General features: G+C 42.9%; 1 protein-coding gene across 1 annotated transcript in view; it reads left to right on the forward strand.

The window, feature by feature from the left end:
- LOC306768311 (ras-specific guanine nucleotide-releasing factor RalGPS1-like) overlaps positions 1-14,398 on the forward strand; it is a 32,692-nt gene extending 18,294 nt beyond the window's left edge. Inside the window, exons 12-18 of the mRNA XM_079256615.1 lie at positions 2,673-2,824; positions 2,969-3,017; positions 3,845-3,925; positions 10,723-10,828; positions 10,907-10,999; positions 12,509-12,778; positions 14,259-14,398. Coding sequence (XP_079112741.1) covers positions 2,673-2,824; positions 2,969-3,017; positions 3,845-3,925; positions 10,723-10,828; positions 10,907-10,999; positions 12,509-12,778; positions 14,259-14,288 — 781 coding nt within the window. The 3' untranslated portion in view covers positions 14,289-14,398. The remainder of the gene's footprint in view (positions 1-2,672; positions 2,825-2,968; positions 3,018-3,844; positions 3,926-10,722; positions 10,829-10,906; positions 11,000-12,508; positions 12,779-14,258) is intronic.
- The last annotated feature ends 2,069 nt before the right edge of the window (positions 14,399-16,467 follow it).

Here is a 16,467-nt window from a genome sequence, read left to right on the forward strand (position 1 = left end):
TTACTGATTTATTCGTCCAGAAAAAACACGAAAATATTTTTAAAATGACAGAAAATGGTGCCAGTCATTTAACTTTGATTTATTTTTGTTTTCCTTTGTGTGTAAATGAGCAACATGAGGCGGTTTAGACGAGCTCTGCTCTGGCTGACAGCTCATCCTGTCAACCTGACGTTAACTTCAGTGGAAAATAATCCTTGTTAGACACATATACAGTCATCCTCATATGTATTCATACCCTCTCATTAAAGATGGAGAAAACAGCTGCCTGGGAAAGAAGATGAAACTGACTAAAGTCATAATAAATAAAGGTTTTATGAAAATCTTTACATTATTTTCTAATTCTGGTTTAACAGAAAGATTTTTTTTAAAAGCAAACAAATACAAGAAAATAATATGTTACATCACTCAAAAACTATTTTTTTATTTTTTAAATCCTTTAATGTTTTCACTCCAGTCAGGTGTTTTCTGTTCCTGTCAGTCAGACTTCTGCACCTGTTAACAGGTATTTTGTCCCACTGTTCATCAGTAAAATGCTCTAATTTGTCCAGGATCCATTTGTTTGTTTGTTTGTTTGTTTTCTTTAACTCAGTTAAATGACAAAACAGTGTCTTTTATCACTGAATAATAATTTAGAACATTTTTAATTATTGTTCCTTATTCCAGTCTTCAGTTATCCGAGTGAGTGTAATAAATTAAACTTTTTCTTTAATGAAAGGGACGAAGACATCTGAGGACGACTGGAATGAAATTCATTTGTGGTTATTGGACACAATGTCCTCCCAGCTTGTCTTCCCGGACAAATATGTGTGTTTATACATAAAAATAAATAAACGGGCGGGCTGGTGTGGTTCCTACACCGGAGAAATGAATTCTGGGATAGGAGAGAGCGCTTAGGATACATCTCTTGTATCCTTCGTTTTAAGATAATCTGGAGCCAAACGAAGTGCAGACTGGGAGGACTGGAAGGAGCCTTTGAATCGAGACAGCACTTGGCGCCACGATGACGCATGTAGCCGATGAATCCGCACTTGGAAGTTTGCAGAACCTGAACTGAGAAACGGCCAAAGCCTGGAGAATCTGGATGATGTGCTGGATGATCCATGATCCAGGTCTTGTCAGAACGGCACCGTTGGATGAGGCTGATAAGACCTGTGACATTTTCATATTAATGTTTTCATGTTTACATGTAAACATCAATATGTTTGATGACGGAGGACATTTCAGGGTTTCTGAGACCACCTTCTCTCTCTGAGGTTGTGACTGAAACCGGGTTTTGTAGGTGGAGATGAGGACTACCAGACAGTCTAACTTCTCATGGGGGGTCGAGAGAGGAACTGTATGCATCTCTGTTTTCAGGGAATAATGCTTCATTTTCTGTACATTGTACATTAAATTAAAATCAAATTTTCTCTCATGGAACGCTAAACAATCCTTTTGACACTGTTTCTCAGATGGGTAGGTGTATCAATGTATGTGGGGGGGATCAGTGTAATCGTTGTGGGATGTGGAGACCATAGACCGTATATGAAAGATGGACGGAGCCTCCGGCAGTTAAAAGTGAAGCCAATGCAGAAGTGCATAAAATTGCAGTTCCCCCTTCATCCACTAGGGGCTGCAAAACAGAGCAAATCCCCATAGACTCCCATGTTAAAAAGACCAACTTCACAGCAGGAATAAACATGTTTACAGCAGAAATAAACATGTTTACAGCAGGAATAAACATGTTTACAGCAGAAATAAACATGTTTACAGCCTGGTTCAAAAATCCATTTTAGGTTTAATAGGTCAGGTTTACCTTCATGACAACTGGGGGGGGAGTGAATTTTTTTCTAACTCGCCCGTTTAAAAGTAATTTAATCTCGAAATTCGGCATATTTAGGGGCGTGTCCTTTTGATTGACAGGTACCTGATCTCCCGCTTCAAGTAAGAAGAACGTAGAACAACCGCGGTTTTTAGCCGGTTAACAACATGACTTAGCTTTAGCCTGCTTACCTCTGTTAGCTGGTTATCTCCTGTTATTTCCAGGTTAGCTCTTAGCTACAGAAAGCTCGGAGTTCGCTCGATGTCAATCATCTACCATGACGCTCACAGCCCCCCCTCTTAGCTCCACCTCTTTGCCCATATTTGCATTTTCCAGACGAGACGGCGTGCATGCCCCTGCCAACATGCTGATGGTAGGAACCGCCCACCGAGCTTCAATTCAGCTCTTCAGAAACCTACGGGTGACGTCAGGGAGGCTCCGCCCATCTTTTTATAAACAGTCTATGACAGACACTTCAGTGGGTACAACAGCAAATCCAAAAATAGCAACAATGTAAATATTATGTAATAAATGTTTCGATAAGTTATAAATGTAAACTTATAAACTAAAACATGTTTAGTTTCATTCATTGAAACAAACCCAAATCGCCTCCACACCGGGAGGTTTGACCCATTCTGGCTGAAACCAGAAAACATCCCCTGAAACCTGCTGGAGTCGTAGCATCGATGCTAAAACCAGTCCAGAGATAAAGAACGGAAATTCTGCCAGTGTTACGCTGAAATGGTTTTACTGGGTTTGTATAAACTCGAAGCTGAAACGGTTGATGTGTCGTGGCTGTGGACAGCACACACGGTGGTAAGGTGTGTTTCCTGATCTAATGCTATGGGGGGGGGGGGGTCTTCATCCACAGCATGATGTGTCAGTACGGCATGTTGGAGAGCAGGAGCGCCACATTCACCGTGGAGAAAGCTCGACACCTGCTGGATGACAGCTTCTTGGAGTCTCAGAGTCCAGTCAGGACCGATCCTCACAGCACGTCGGTGTCCAACGGACTGTCCTTAGGTATGTCCCACTGTACCAGACTGGTTTCCTCTCCGGATTAAAGTCTTACTCATGTTTACTGCAGCAGAGATGCCACGTGGAAAAGGAAAATGTAGTTCTGGCTTTGTGTCTTCATGCGTTTCCTTCCTTCGTTTCCCCTGACAGGCAGCAGTGAAAGCTCGTTCAGGGAGGAACTTTCACCGGGAATGGAGAGGTAAGACTTTTTTTTATTTATTCAGCTTTTCAGGGTTTGTATGTCTCTGAAATGGGAGCATTTGCCATCATCATCGTCATGAAAGGGAATAAAAGGAAGAGGTGGAGGTGACAACAGGAGGGCTGAGACAGCCTAAAGTCTTTATAACCTTCTAGAAAGTTTCTCATGAGTAGAAATTATTAGCTTCTACTGAAATTTCTCAATAAATTATTAAATAGCTCAATAAGTAGAACACAAAAATGATAAATATAATAGAGGTATAACTGCATAAATATATAAATAAACAAATAGATGATTAGATTAATTAATTATTTTCTTCTTTTTTTACTGGAATAAATAAATAACAACATAGATTTTTTTTAAGATGACCCAATATTTTATTTTATTTTTATTCAATTGTTTATTTAATTTAATTTGATTTCATTTAACTTAATTTAACTTAATTTGATTTAATTTAATTTAACTGGACTTCCTGTTTTGTGTTGCTTATTGAGGCAGATTAAATGAGGAACGCATCATTCAGTCAATGTGAATGTTTTCCTGAATATCATACACTGTTTAGAAACATAATAAATAATAAGTCATGTTGCTGGAAACTTTGTTTGAAATGTTCTTCATAATATCCTTTAATAATCTGTTTCCGGCATATTTGTCATAATTTCTGGCTGTTAAAACGTACTTTATTCTTAGGTATAAATTTCGAGCTACAGATTTAAAGACGGCTGCGACTAAATTTCATGTTAACTTTTTATAAAACCAGTTTCATTCTGCTGAGCACTGTTCCAGTCCCATCAACTGTAAACTGACTGACAATGTGTGATAAACAGGGGCCGCATGTACGCAACGCTGGGGCCCAACTGGAAGGTTCCTCACCACAACTCCCACCGGAGCCGAAACTGTGTTTACAGGTACATCATCCTCTCTCCTCATCCTCATCACCGGCTTCAGCACCAGCTCCTCTTCGTCTCTCGCTTTGTGTTGAGGAAAATGTTTTTCATCCGTTGGTTTAAACTCATTTCTCATTAGATTGATGACTGGAAGGTTTCTGTGCCACACAGAAGGAAAGCAGGTATATTCGTACAGACAGAGTGCTTTACACAAAACACTAACGCATTCCAGCAGGAAGCGTTAAAAAACACACTTTTATAAGAAAATGAAAGAAATTAAATTTTCAGAACAGAATGGTAAACAAGATGCATTAAATAAAAGTTAGACTGTGAAGAATTCATTTTAAAGCAGCAAGAAAAAATGTTTCAACGCTGCTGAGAGTTTCTGCAGAAAAGCTGAACGCTGCCTCCATGTGGAACAGAACGTAGACCTGCTTCTGATGACCTGAGAGAACTGAATGGTTCATAACCAGAAGATCCTGAATGGATTCTGGTCTGAAACCATTCATAAACCACCAGCAGGATGTAGAAGTCAGTGTGAAGATCTGAGGACTGGACCTTCCTGGTCTTAGTGAGGACTGGATCAGCAGCGTTCTGGACTACCTGCAGCTGTCTGGTGGACTTTAGGACTGTGTCTCAATCAGCGCACTAACACTACTTCGCGCACTATATTTTGTGTGTAGTGCGTTTACACTGACTTTTGTGCCAAAAACTCAGTGCACTGAAAGTACCCGGATGCTGCCCTAAACCCGCCCATAAACACAGTGTGGAACGACGGACACTTCGCGCACTAAATCGACGCCATTTTGCTGACGTAGCGGAAGAGGATGGACTTTCCATCAGTTTACCAGGTAAATAATGGCGGAGTTTAACGCCGGTCCAGGCGGGGATTCATTTGTGTAAATGTAAGTATTAAATTATTCCGTTATGATTGTGATGTATACTGCAGCCTGCTAATCTATCCCTGACGACAGTTATGGATCTGACCATTTGTCAGACTCGGTAGTTAGCACCGTAGCTTAGCACACTGTTAGCAGTTTTTATCCGCTGTAGTGGACGTATACAGGTTATATGTGGTATAAATGATGACTGTTATAGGTTCTGTATGTTCATTCATCCTCGTTGAACGTCCAGATGAAGCATTGTGGTGTTTATAACGTAAACTATTAATACCGATATAGCGCCAGTTTTTAGAGAGCGGTCCGTTACTATGGTTACCACTGATGCCATAAATCTGCATCGTATCGTCAGATCTGAACTGCTGAGACTGAACGAGAAAATATAGATATAAAATAAACATAGTAGTGAATTTAGTTGGTATGATAGAGTGCAAAGTGTGAGGGTGTGTAACTTTCTTATGCATGGCTGCACCTCGTCTGTCTCTGATTGAAAATCGATCGAGTGTGTGAGTGAGTTTAGTTTACGTTGTAGTTGGTGTCATGTAATATTTACTGAATGTTTCGTGTGTTTTGTGTATGGTAATAAATTAATCATTACAAAATATTTAATTATATTAGAAAAATGTAAAGAGAAGTTCATTGTAGATCTTCATCATATAGAGACACACAATTTGTTTCCCATTCGCCAAATTATTTATTGTTTAGATATAAATGCAATCATGATCTGGGGAGTAACACATCATTGCCATCCTCTGCCTCTCATCAGTCTCACAGACGGTTCCTGGAGATGCTGCTGGTTCTCCTGCTGGTTGTTTCCCAGCTGCCCACCTGACATCTTCATCATCATCATCATCATCATCTGGCTCCAGAAGGTCACCGCTGCTCATGCAGATGTTGTGGGGGATGGTGGACGTACTTCACCTCCTTCCACAGCCTTTAGGAGGACGGACCTCCACCTGGTCTTTAGGATCCTGAAAGACGGACCTCCACCTGGTCTCTAGGATCCTGAAAGACGGACCTCCACCTGGTCTCTAGGATCCTGAAAGACGGACCTCCACCTGGTCTCTAGGATCCTGAAAGACCTCTCCACACACACCTGGCTTCTGACAGGCAGCATATGAAGCGAGCTTGCAGGTGGATTCAGACAGGCTGCCTGAGGAGCGTCATGAGGAAGATGGACTGCTACAAGCAGGGGGGGATTAAATAAAGGATTCAATAAAATGTTTCTATAACAACTTTGCTGCATCTCTGTGTCTGAGCATCTTCTTTACAGCATTACATTCCCTACATTATCATTTGTAATCTGTTTCCTGTTGCCAAATGTGCACAGCATCACAGTAAACACCAGTTAAAACACGTGTTTCATGTAAAGGACATTTTTTCCACTGAAAATATCTTTGCATATTTAAAAGCTGTTTTATTAGTGTTTTGATTTGCACTTTATTATATTAATAAGCCTGTGGGAGACATGCAGAGACACATGACAGTCTCATGTTGATTTGTACAGTTAACAACTGAGATGGATCACTCTAGTGTAGGCCATAATATATGATGATATGATACATAAAGTTATGTTTGCTGGATTTGTTCATTTATTTTTTACAAATTCCTAAAAAGAATTTAGTGGGACGAACCGTCTCTGAAACGATGAGCCAATAATAATGCGAGACTGGCAACAGGTCCGCACTCTGGGCACGTATGCAGGCGGGTCATACACGTTACAAGTAAATAAATATACGTACCAGTTTAGCCAATCGGAGGAGGATCCTTCGTCACCTTTAGTGCGATGTAGTTTCATGAGAGAAGCAAATTCATTCTCCTAATTTAGCGCTTTGTTTTACTTTTGGTGGCAGAAGAGTTGTGGACAAATGTGAGTTCGTCATGACCGGTTAGTGCACTACGTCCATGTTCCATTTGGGACAGTACTAACCCACCGTAGTGCGAACTACAGAGAAAAGTGCGTAGTGCGCACTATGCACTAACAAATTGAGACACAGCCTAGGTCCTGTAGTCTAGTCCACTGTTTCTCTAATGGGGGTACGTCAAGACATTCCATTCCTTGAAATTATTATTTGAAAACATCTTTTTGTGTGTTGTTCAAAACATCCTTAAATTAAATAATAAAAAATATAATATTAGATAAATGTTTAATGTAGTTCAATAAATGTGAGTGTACGTTCATAAACTGAATTTACATTTAGATTTACATTTCATTCCTCCTAAAATCCCACATTCCGACTCGAACCGAAGCCCGCCGCTTATGAGCCAGTAGCTGTCGCCTTGACAACGCAAACAAAAGTTTAATAAACCAAACACAAATGAAAAAGTGATTTATTTCAAGAGTTTTCTTAATTAAAAAATACTTTGCAGTGGTTAGGAGGTGCTTGGATGAAAAAATATTTGACTGTTTTTTTGAAGAAAGGTTGAAAACCGCTGGTCTGGTCTACTGAAGCTAAATCCTGCTGAGTCATCATTCCTCGATTATGTTCTTTAAGTTCTAAAAGACGACTTCAGATCGGTCTTAATGTGATGCTGAAGTTCAGTTCTGAGTCCAGGACTACTCCAAGGTTTCTGTCTGAACCTGACTTTCATTCTTTCCTCTTCGGCTCCAAAAACTCTGATTTCAGTTTCGTCTTCATTTAACTGAATCAAGTTCTGTCACATCCAGTCTGTCATCAAAGCATCTGATCAGTTTGGATCGGACTCTAGTCTCCGGGTGAGATGGTCATGTAGATTTCTGTGTCATCAGCGTAACAATGAGAACACATTTTGTTGTTTTTCCTAATTATAAAAGCTAAATTGCCTGGAGAATTTAGCTGTTTAATAATCTAAATAAACAAAATAAAAGTATTAATCTAGTTAATAAACTATAATAAATAAAATAATAAATAATCTAGTTTTTTACATCAGCTGCTGAAGAAGCATCAGAGTTATAGAGGGAGGCTTAAACTGCTGTAGAACACACATGACTCTGGAGAACCTGAATGTCTGTGGGTGTCTGTGGATGTCTGTGAGTGTCTGTCGATCTTTGTGGGTGTCCATGAATGTCTGTGGATGTCTGTGGGTGTCTGTGAATGTCTGTGGATGTCTGTGAATGTCTGTGGGTGTCTGTCGATCTTTGTGGGTGTCTGTGGATGTCTGTGGGTGTCTGTGAATGTCTGTGGATGTCTGTGGGTGTCTGTGAATGTCTGTGGATGTCTGTGGGTGTCTGTGGATGTCTGTGGGTGTCTGTGAATGTCTGTGAATGTCTGTGGGTGTCTGTGGATGTCTGTGAATGTCTGTGGGTGTCTGTGAATGTCTGTGGATGTCTGTGGATGTCTGTGGGTGTCTGTAAATGTCTGTGGGTGTCTGTGGGTGTCTGTGGATGTCTGTGGGTGTCTGTGGGTGTCTGTGGATGTCTGTGGGTGTCTGTGGGTGTCTGTGAATGTCTGTGAATGTTTGTGGATGTCTGTGGGTGTCTGTGAATGTCTGTGGGTGTCTGTGGATGTCTGTGAATGTCTGTGGGTGTCTGTGGGTGTCTGTGGATGTCTGTGGATGTCTGTGGGTGTCTGTGGGTGTCTGTGGATGTCTGTGGATGTCTGTGGGTGTCTGTGGATGTCTGTGGGTGTCTGTGGATGTCTCTGGGCTTCTGTGGATGTCTGTGGGTGTCTGTGGATGTCTGTGGGCTTCTGTGGATGTCTGTGGGCTTCTGTGGATGTCTGTGGGTGTCTGTGGGTGTCTGTGGATGTCTGTGGGTGTCTGTGAATGTCTGTGGATGTCTGTGGGTGTCTGTGGATGTCTGTGGATGTCTGTGGGTGTCTGTGGGTGTCTGTGGGTGTCTGTGGATGTCTGTGGATGTCTGTGGGTGTCTGTGGGTGTCTGTGGATGTCTGTGGATGTCTGTGGATGTCTGTGGGTGTCTGTGAATGTCTGAATGTCTGTGGATGTCTGTGGGTGTCTGTGAATGTCTGTGGGTGTCTGTGAATGTCTGTGGATGTCTGTGGGTCTGTGAATGTCTGTGGATGTCTGTGGGTGTCTGTGGATGTCTGTGGGTGTCTGTGAATGTCTGTGGGTGTCTGTGGGTGTCTGTGGATGTCTGTGGGTGTCTGTGGGTGTCTGTGGATGTCTGTGGGTGTCTGTGGATGTCTGTGGGCTTCTGTGGATGTCTGTGGGTGTCTGTGGATGTCTGTGGATGTCTGTGGGTGTCTGTGGATGCCTGTGGGTGTCTGTGGGTGTCTGTGGGTGTCTGTGGATGTCTGTGGGTGTCTGTGGGTGTCTGTGGATGTCTGTGGATGTCTGTGGGTCTGTGAATGTCTGTGGATGTCTGTGGGTGTCTGTGAATGTCTGTGGGTGTCTGTGGATGTCTGTGGGCTTCTGTGGATGTCTGTGGGCTTCTGTGGATGTCTGTGGGTGTCTGTGAATGTCTGTGGATGTCTGTGGGTGTCTGTGGATGTCTGTGGATGTCTGTGGGTGTCTGTGGGTGTCTGTGGGTGTCTGTGGATGTCTGTGGATGTCTGTGGGTGTCTGTGGGTGTCTGTGGGTGTCTGTGGATGTCTGTGGATGTCTGTGGATGTCTGTGGGTGTCTGTGGGTGTCTGTGAATGTCTGTGGATGTCTGTGGGTGTCTGTGAATGTCTGTGGGTGTCTGTGAATGTCTGTGGATGTCTGTGGGTCTGTGAATGTCTGTGGGTGTCTGTGGATGTCTGTGGGTGTCTGTGAATGTCTGTGGGTGTCTGTGGGTGTCTGTGGGTGTCTGTGGATGTCTGTGGGTGTCTGTGGGTGTCTGTGGATGTCTGTGGGTGTCTGTGGATGTCTGTGGATGTCTGTGGGCTTCTGTGGATGTCTGTGGGTGTCTGTGGATGTCTGTGGATGTCTGTGGGTGTCTGTGGGTGTCTGTGGGTGTCTGTGGGTGTCTGTGGATGTCTGTAGGTGTCTGTGGGTGTCTGTGGATGTCTGTGGATGTCTGTGGGTCTGTGAATGTCTGTGGATGTCTGTGAATGTCTGTGGATGTCTGTGGGTGTCTGTGGATGTCTGTGGGTGTCTGTGGATGTCTGTGGATGTCTGTGGATGTCTGTGGGCTTCTGTGGATGTCTGTGGGTGTCTGTGGATGTCTGTGGGTGTCTGTGGATGTCTGTGGGCTTCTGTGGATGTCTGTGGGCTTCTGTGGATGTCTGTGGGTGTCTGTGGATGTCTGTGGGTGTCTGTGGATGTCTGTGGGTGTCTGTGGGTGTCTGTGAATGTCTGTGGGTGTCTGTGGATATCTGTGGGTGTCTGTGAATGTCTGTGGATGTCTGTGAATGTCTGTGAATGTCTGTGGATGTCTCTGGGTGTCTGGATGTCTGTGGGTGTCTGTGGATGTCTGTGGGTGTCTGTGGATGTCTGTGGGTGTCTGTGGATGCCTGTGGGTGTCTGTGGGTGTCTGTGAATGTCTGTGGGTGTCTGTGGATGTCTGTGGGTGTCTGTGGATGTCTGTGGGTGTCTGTGGATGTCTGTGGATGTCTGTGGGTGTCTGTGGATGTCTGTGGATGTCTGTGGGTGTCTGTGGATGTCTGTGGGTGTCTGTGGGTGTCTGTGAATGTCTGTGGATGTCTGTGGGTGTCTGTGGGTGTCTGTGAATGTCTGTGGATGTCTGTGGATGTCTGTGGATGTCTCTGGGTGTCTGTGGGTGTCTGTGGATGTCTGTGGATGTCTGTGGGTGTCTGTGGATGTCTGTGGATGTCTGTGGGTGTCTGTGGATGTCTGTGAATGTCTGTGAATGTCTGTGGGTGTCTGTGGGTGTCTGTGGATGTCTGTGGATGTCTGTGGGTGTCTGTGGGTGTCTGTGGATGTCTGTGGGTCTTTGTGGATATCTGTGGGTCTTTGTGGATATCTGTGTTCACCACAGCAAAGTGTTTTGTCAGCGTCTCCTGCATCGGTTGCTCAGTGTTAAACTTGCTCTCCAGCTTCTCTGCTGCCAGCTCCTATCACGGATGCAGCGACGCCAGCAGCGTGACCATTGAAGGGCCGCTGCGAAGGAAGACGCTGCTGAAAGCTGGACGAAAGCCCAAGGTGAGACACGGCGCTTTAAATTCCAGGCTCAGACTGAACAAGCTGCTTTCAGCCTGTCTCCATGTTTTCTGTCTGCAGTTGTCGTCATGGACCAGATTCTGGATCTGCCTGTCTGGATCAACGCTCATTTTCTACGGGGCCAAAGCTCTGAGGGCCTCGGAGAGGAAACACGTAGGTTTCTGCTCTGAGATCAGACTTTATAATGTGACTCATGAAGGTACGAAGGGAGAAAAAAACAGAAATAAATACATAAATACAGCATGTGATAATTAAAGGTGTCATCAATACGTACTTAACTGTGTAAATAATAAACTAAAAGAGGAAATAAATACATATGTTAAATTAAAAGCATAATAAATGTCTGTAATAAAATTTGAAGTATAAATGTATAAATAGTTTATTCATTTAATAATTTCTTATATTTTAAGTAATTTAAATTACTTAAATTGATGTAAAAACATAATTATTTAATGCCTCCTGAGCTGGGATGTATGGAGGTAGAAATGTACCAAAATAATGCCTCCTGAGCTGGGATGTATGGAGGTAGAAAAGTGCCTAAATAAATTACATTAACAAGCATAAAATATTTAAATGTGCAGTTCAATTATTATTTCATAATTTCTTAAATATTTCATATCAGCTTTTTAAGAAAGTAAATAATTGATCAGCATTCTTTTAGTAATATGTATTATATGTAATGAACCTACACAAACTGGTCCATGTTGATGAGATGAAATGGAAAAATAAATTATTTATCAAATCAAATCAGATACTTTATTAACCCAAAAGGGGAAATTCAAGGTTCACGCCAGCTTGTTTAAGTTTTGACATACAGACATGTAACATTAATGACAAAAGGAATTACAGAACTAAACTAAAGCTTAGGTCCCGCAGCCAGTTTTACCGGTTTCGCCTTATAACGGATAAGAACAGATAAGAAAATCATGTAACTTCGGACCGCGCCACTAGATGACGCAGTCCGGAGAGACAGAGGGAGAAAAAAAACATTGTACATCTAAGCACAAATCAAACAAGACACACACACACAGTCCAGGGAGTAGGTGAGTCATGTGGTTTAATGTGGTTTTATCTACTCTGTGTTCCAGATGGTTCTTCAGACGCTGTTTTTCTTAATTTCTTCTGAAAAATAATGAGAACGTCAGTAAATATGATGCTTTAATCGTCAAAAAAAGAGTTTATATAACAATCTAAACTTCACATTATTAGTTTCTACAATAAACTAAAAAAAATCCTCTAATGTTCCAGAATATTCTGCTGAACATTAAAGAGGTTTAAAGAACCACAAATCTTCACCGGTTGTTTCTTTTTGACGATTGATCGAGCCCCCTGAGGTTCTTATCGGTGATGTAAACCTGAGAAATGCGACACAGAAAACTAAAGTCTGCGTTAGCTGCTGCATGCAGAAGGATCTGGAACACTGTACCAATATGATCCAGACCGTATGAGCCATACAGGTCTAAACCCAGACCGTTTAGACCGTCCTGGACATCATAACCCAGTTCAGGTGACTGGTGCAGCTACAGTAAGACATCAGCTCAAACCAGAATCACTTTCTGAGTTAAATGGCTTTAAAACTCAGAGTATAGATGGAAAAATTCATCTTCCTCCTTCGACACCCTGACTTGCACTGATGCTGTAGTTTTTTGTGTTCGGCTGCAGTACAAGTCCAGCCCCTGTAAGCAGGTGTGTGTTACTGGATGGATCGTGGTTCTGTCAGATGACCCGGCCCGGCCCAACATCTTCCAGCTCAACGATGCAGACAGAGGTCAGCCATCACTCCCGATGATTTATTCCCGTCTTTCACTTGAGATCCTCACTCAGACGTTTTATGTTGCAGGTAATGTTTACAAGTTCCAGACAGGATCCAGGTTTTCAGCCATCATCTGGCACAAAAACCTGGAGGAGGCTTGCAGGAGCAGGAGGCCTCTGGTACGTTCAGGACGTCACACACACTGGGTTGCTTTTAGTTTAATCAGATGGGTATTTTTTCTGAAGATGGGGGCGATCCTGAAGCAGGAAGACATGAAGAAAGACCCCAAAAAGTTTCTGTGTAAAATGTAAATACAACCAGAATGCAAAAATATCCAAATCTGACCAAAACATCTTTTATTCCCAACAGAAGATAAACAACAAATCAGACATTTTAATTTTAATGGAAAATATGAATGTGACGCAGCAACACGTCTGTAAAAAGTTGGAACAGGAGAAACAAAAGGCTGGAAAAGTAACTGGTACGAGTCAGAAACCACTGGACAACCAGTCAGGTTAACTGGGAGCATGTCAGTAACATGAAAGGAGCATTTCAGAGAGGCAGAATCTCTCAGATGGAAAAATGGACAGAGACAAACTGGAACTAAAAATTCTGGAATAAAATCAGAAAAATGTTCCTCAGACTCTGAAGAGCCCGACATCTACAGCGTGTTTTTCATCAAAAGATTAAAAAATGAGAGAATCTAATATTATCCATTAAATCGTAACTTCTGATGTATTTATCGTCAACTGGGAATTCAATACAAGTTATTGATTTTTGGAAAGGATGTATTTTAGTTTTATTTAATTTTTTTGTGGAGTTTAAACGTTTTAGCAGTCGGGTTGTAAAGCAGAAGATCAGATAGATAGTAGAAGACAGGATAATGTTAACCAGCAACAGAAAAAAATATTCCAGATGGGACAATTAAACATTTAGACCATCCGTTGTCGAGCTACGATGTAAATCACATCATGTTAAAACCATTTTATGTGACAATCCATCATTTTAAACCAATACGTTGACTCGGCTCAGGATTTTAGTTGTTTTTTATGACGTTATCTGAATGGATGTGATTGTGTTAATTCAGCTCAACTCAAAATTATTTATATGGAACTTTTATTTATTTATTTATATGGAATTATATGAAATTTATTTATATGGTATATGGTATTTATAAGTAAAAACATACAGTGAGATTTTAACAATAGAAGTTAAGGGAATAAAAGATAAAACGATAAAAGCAATCAGAAGTAAAAGAAATTAAAAGATTAAAAGAAAGACAATAAAGCGGTACATAAGAGAGAATAGAAAAGCAGAGTCTCAAACTGGATAAAATGCCAGATCATAAAAATAGGTCTTTTAAAAGTTGGCAGCGATGTGGCTTCTCTAATCTGCAGCGGCAGAGAATTCTGCAGTTTTGGAGCAGGAACTGCAATCGCTCTGTCCCCGCCGAGATCTCGGTACCTCCAGAAGGTCCTGCTGATTAGAAATCACAAGAAGCAGCAGATTTCTCTGGACTGGCTGGAGAAGTGTCACCAGACAAAGCTGGAAGTACTTCTGACTCTGATCCAGGTGCCAGGCAGGTTGTCCTGGGTGGGTTTCCTCTCGTTTCTATATGTTTCCTCTGATTTAGTTTAATATCTGCTGTTTTTTCAACAGATACCAGCAAACCTCATGTCGTTTGAATGAGAGCAGTCGGCCCAGCTGGACGTCGTCGTGCCAAACCCAGCTGTTTGGGAAGTATTTCCATATGAAGGATACGATGCGATGGCCTGCATCTACAAGCATCTGATGCTTCGTCTGCTGGATCATACAGCAGAAATGTGAACCGCCAGCCTGTCTGTCTGCTTCCTTCTAACAGATTTAGTGTTACGTGAAACGTGGAGGAATCAGACGGTCTGACTGCTTTCTTCCTCTGAGCTTCCTGTTTGTTGGTCATGCGGCTGTAAAACCAGTGATCTGGTCTGAAAGGATCTTTGGTCGTACAGCCAGCGACTGAAGCTGTGCAGCTGCAGCGAAGAGGAAGCCGATGTGTTTCATCACATTTCAGTATCATAACGGATCCGGAGAGCAGGCGCCGCTTGTCCCACAGATATGAACCTGCAGGATTCGCCTCCGGCTCGGAGACCGGACCTGCAGCAGCACCCCATGAGCCCAGCTGGACTGATTTCTCCTGGACTCACCGTCCAGAACCAGGCAGTGTGACAGTTTACCTGTTCTCCTCGCTACCTCAGCCGGTAGTCCTCCTGATGTACATAACAAGGTTTACAAACAGTGTTTTCTAATGATGATGTGATCAGAATCCATCCTGCACCTCAGACACAAACAAGCGGAAGCAGTGAAGTTAAAGTCAACAAAGTACCAAATTTTCAGTCTGTAAATATTGTATTTATTTATAAAAGAGTTTATTTTTGACAATTGGCCAGCAAAGGGAAAAATGATATGAAGGATTATTGATTCACCGCCTGCTGCAGGTGGGAAGCCAGCCACCCTAAAACTTGGACTGACCCCCGTTCTCCCATGACGGACGTCGGGACAGGAGAAGACTCCAGCAGCGATGGTGCTGCTAAATAATCTGCATCCGAAGCTAAAAGGATAATTCTGCTTCCTTACAACCTGGATCAGCCTCATCAGTAAGAATAGATGAAAGTTTCCTGGTCTCGCCACTGGGAAGGAGGAAGGACTGAACAGGAGGAAGAAAAAACCGAAACAGTGAACCAGTGGTCTTAGAAACCAGTGGAAGATAAGCAACATAAACTTTATCATTTCATGGAAAATTCTGTGAATCTGATGCTGCAACTCCTCTGTAAAACGTGGGAACAGGAGCAGCAAAAGGCTGGAAAAGTAAGAAGTTCTAGTTAGAAGAAGCTGGAGGAGCATGTTGCAGCTAATTAGCTGAATTCATAACAGGTATGTGAGTAAAGAGCACCTTAAAGAGGCAGAGTCTCTAAGCTGTGAAGAGATCCAGCGACATTCGGCGAAAGCATCTAGAAGTTGTGGAGGAATGCCAGTGTAATGTGCCTTAATGCAGGATTGTGAATACTGGGAACATTCTAGAGTCTGCAGATTCAGAGGAAATGGAAGGAATCTCTGTATGCACAGGGTGAGGCTGGAGGTCTAAACTGGATGCTGCTGATCTTCTGCTTTAAAAGCAGACATGATTCTCAGCTGGAAACACTGCATGGACTCAGGAAAACCTCCAGAAATCCCGATCTGCGACCACGGTTGGAGCCTTTACTCGCCCCTTAACTAAATTTAGTGGTGGAGTAGAGGTTAGCTAGGTCGCTGGTTCGATCCTCGGCTGGGGGGAGGTTTGAATGTTGGCCTTTCTGTGCATGCGTGGGTTTCCTCCGGCTTCTTCCACATGCAGGTTAATTACTCTAAATAGTGAGTGTGGACGGTTGTTTGTCTCCGCGTTGCCCTGTGAGGAACTGCTGACCTGTCCAGGTGTACCTGCCTCTCACCTGTCCAGCTCTCCCCGCTGGGTGAAAATGTTCTGAGTGGAAACCTGGATGAAGATGTGGAATAGTTTGTGGACAGCATGGACGGCGTGTCCTGCAGACTAAAGAGGAGAGGGAGCATCCAGCTTGTTATCAGCCTGCATCTCTGATGGGATGGGGTTGCATTAGTGCCGATGGCGTGGGCAGCTTCCACATCTGGGAAGCTCCATCAATGCTGAAACATCTGCTCCCATCCAGACAACGTCTCTTTCAGGGAAGACCTTGCAGGTTCCACCATGCTGGACCACATCCTGATGGTGGAACAGGAGAACTGGTCCAGCAGGACCACGCTGGACCACATCCTGATGGTGGAACAGGAGAACTGGACCATGCTGGACCACATCCTGATGGTGCAACAGGAGAACTGG

The sequence above is a fragment of the Telmatherina bonti genome (assembly GCF_933228915.1).
Source record: "Telmatherina bonti genome assembly, chromosome: 17".
Classification (NCBI taxonomy): domain Eukaryota; kingdom Metazoa; phylum Chordata; class Actinopteri; order Atheriniformes; family Telmatherinidae; genus Telmatherina; species Telmatherina bonti.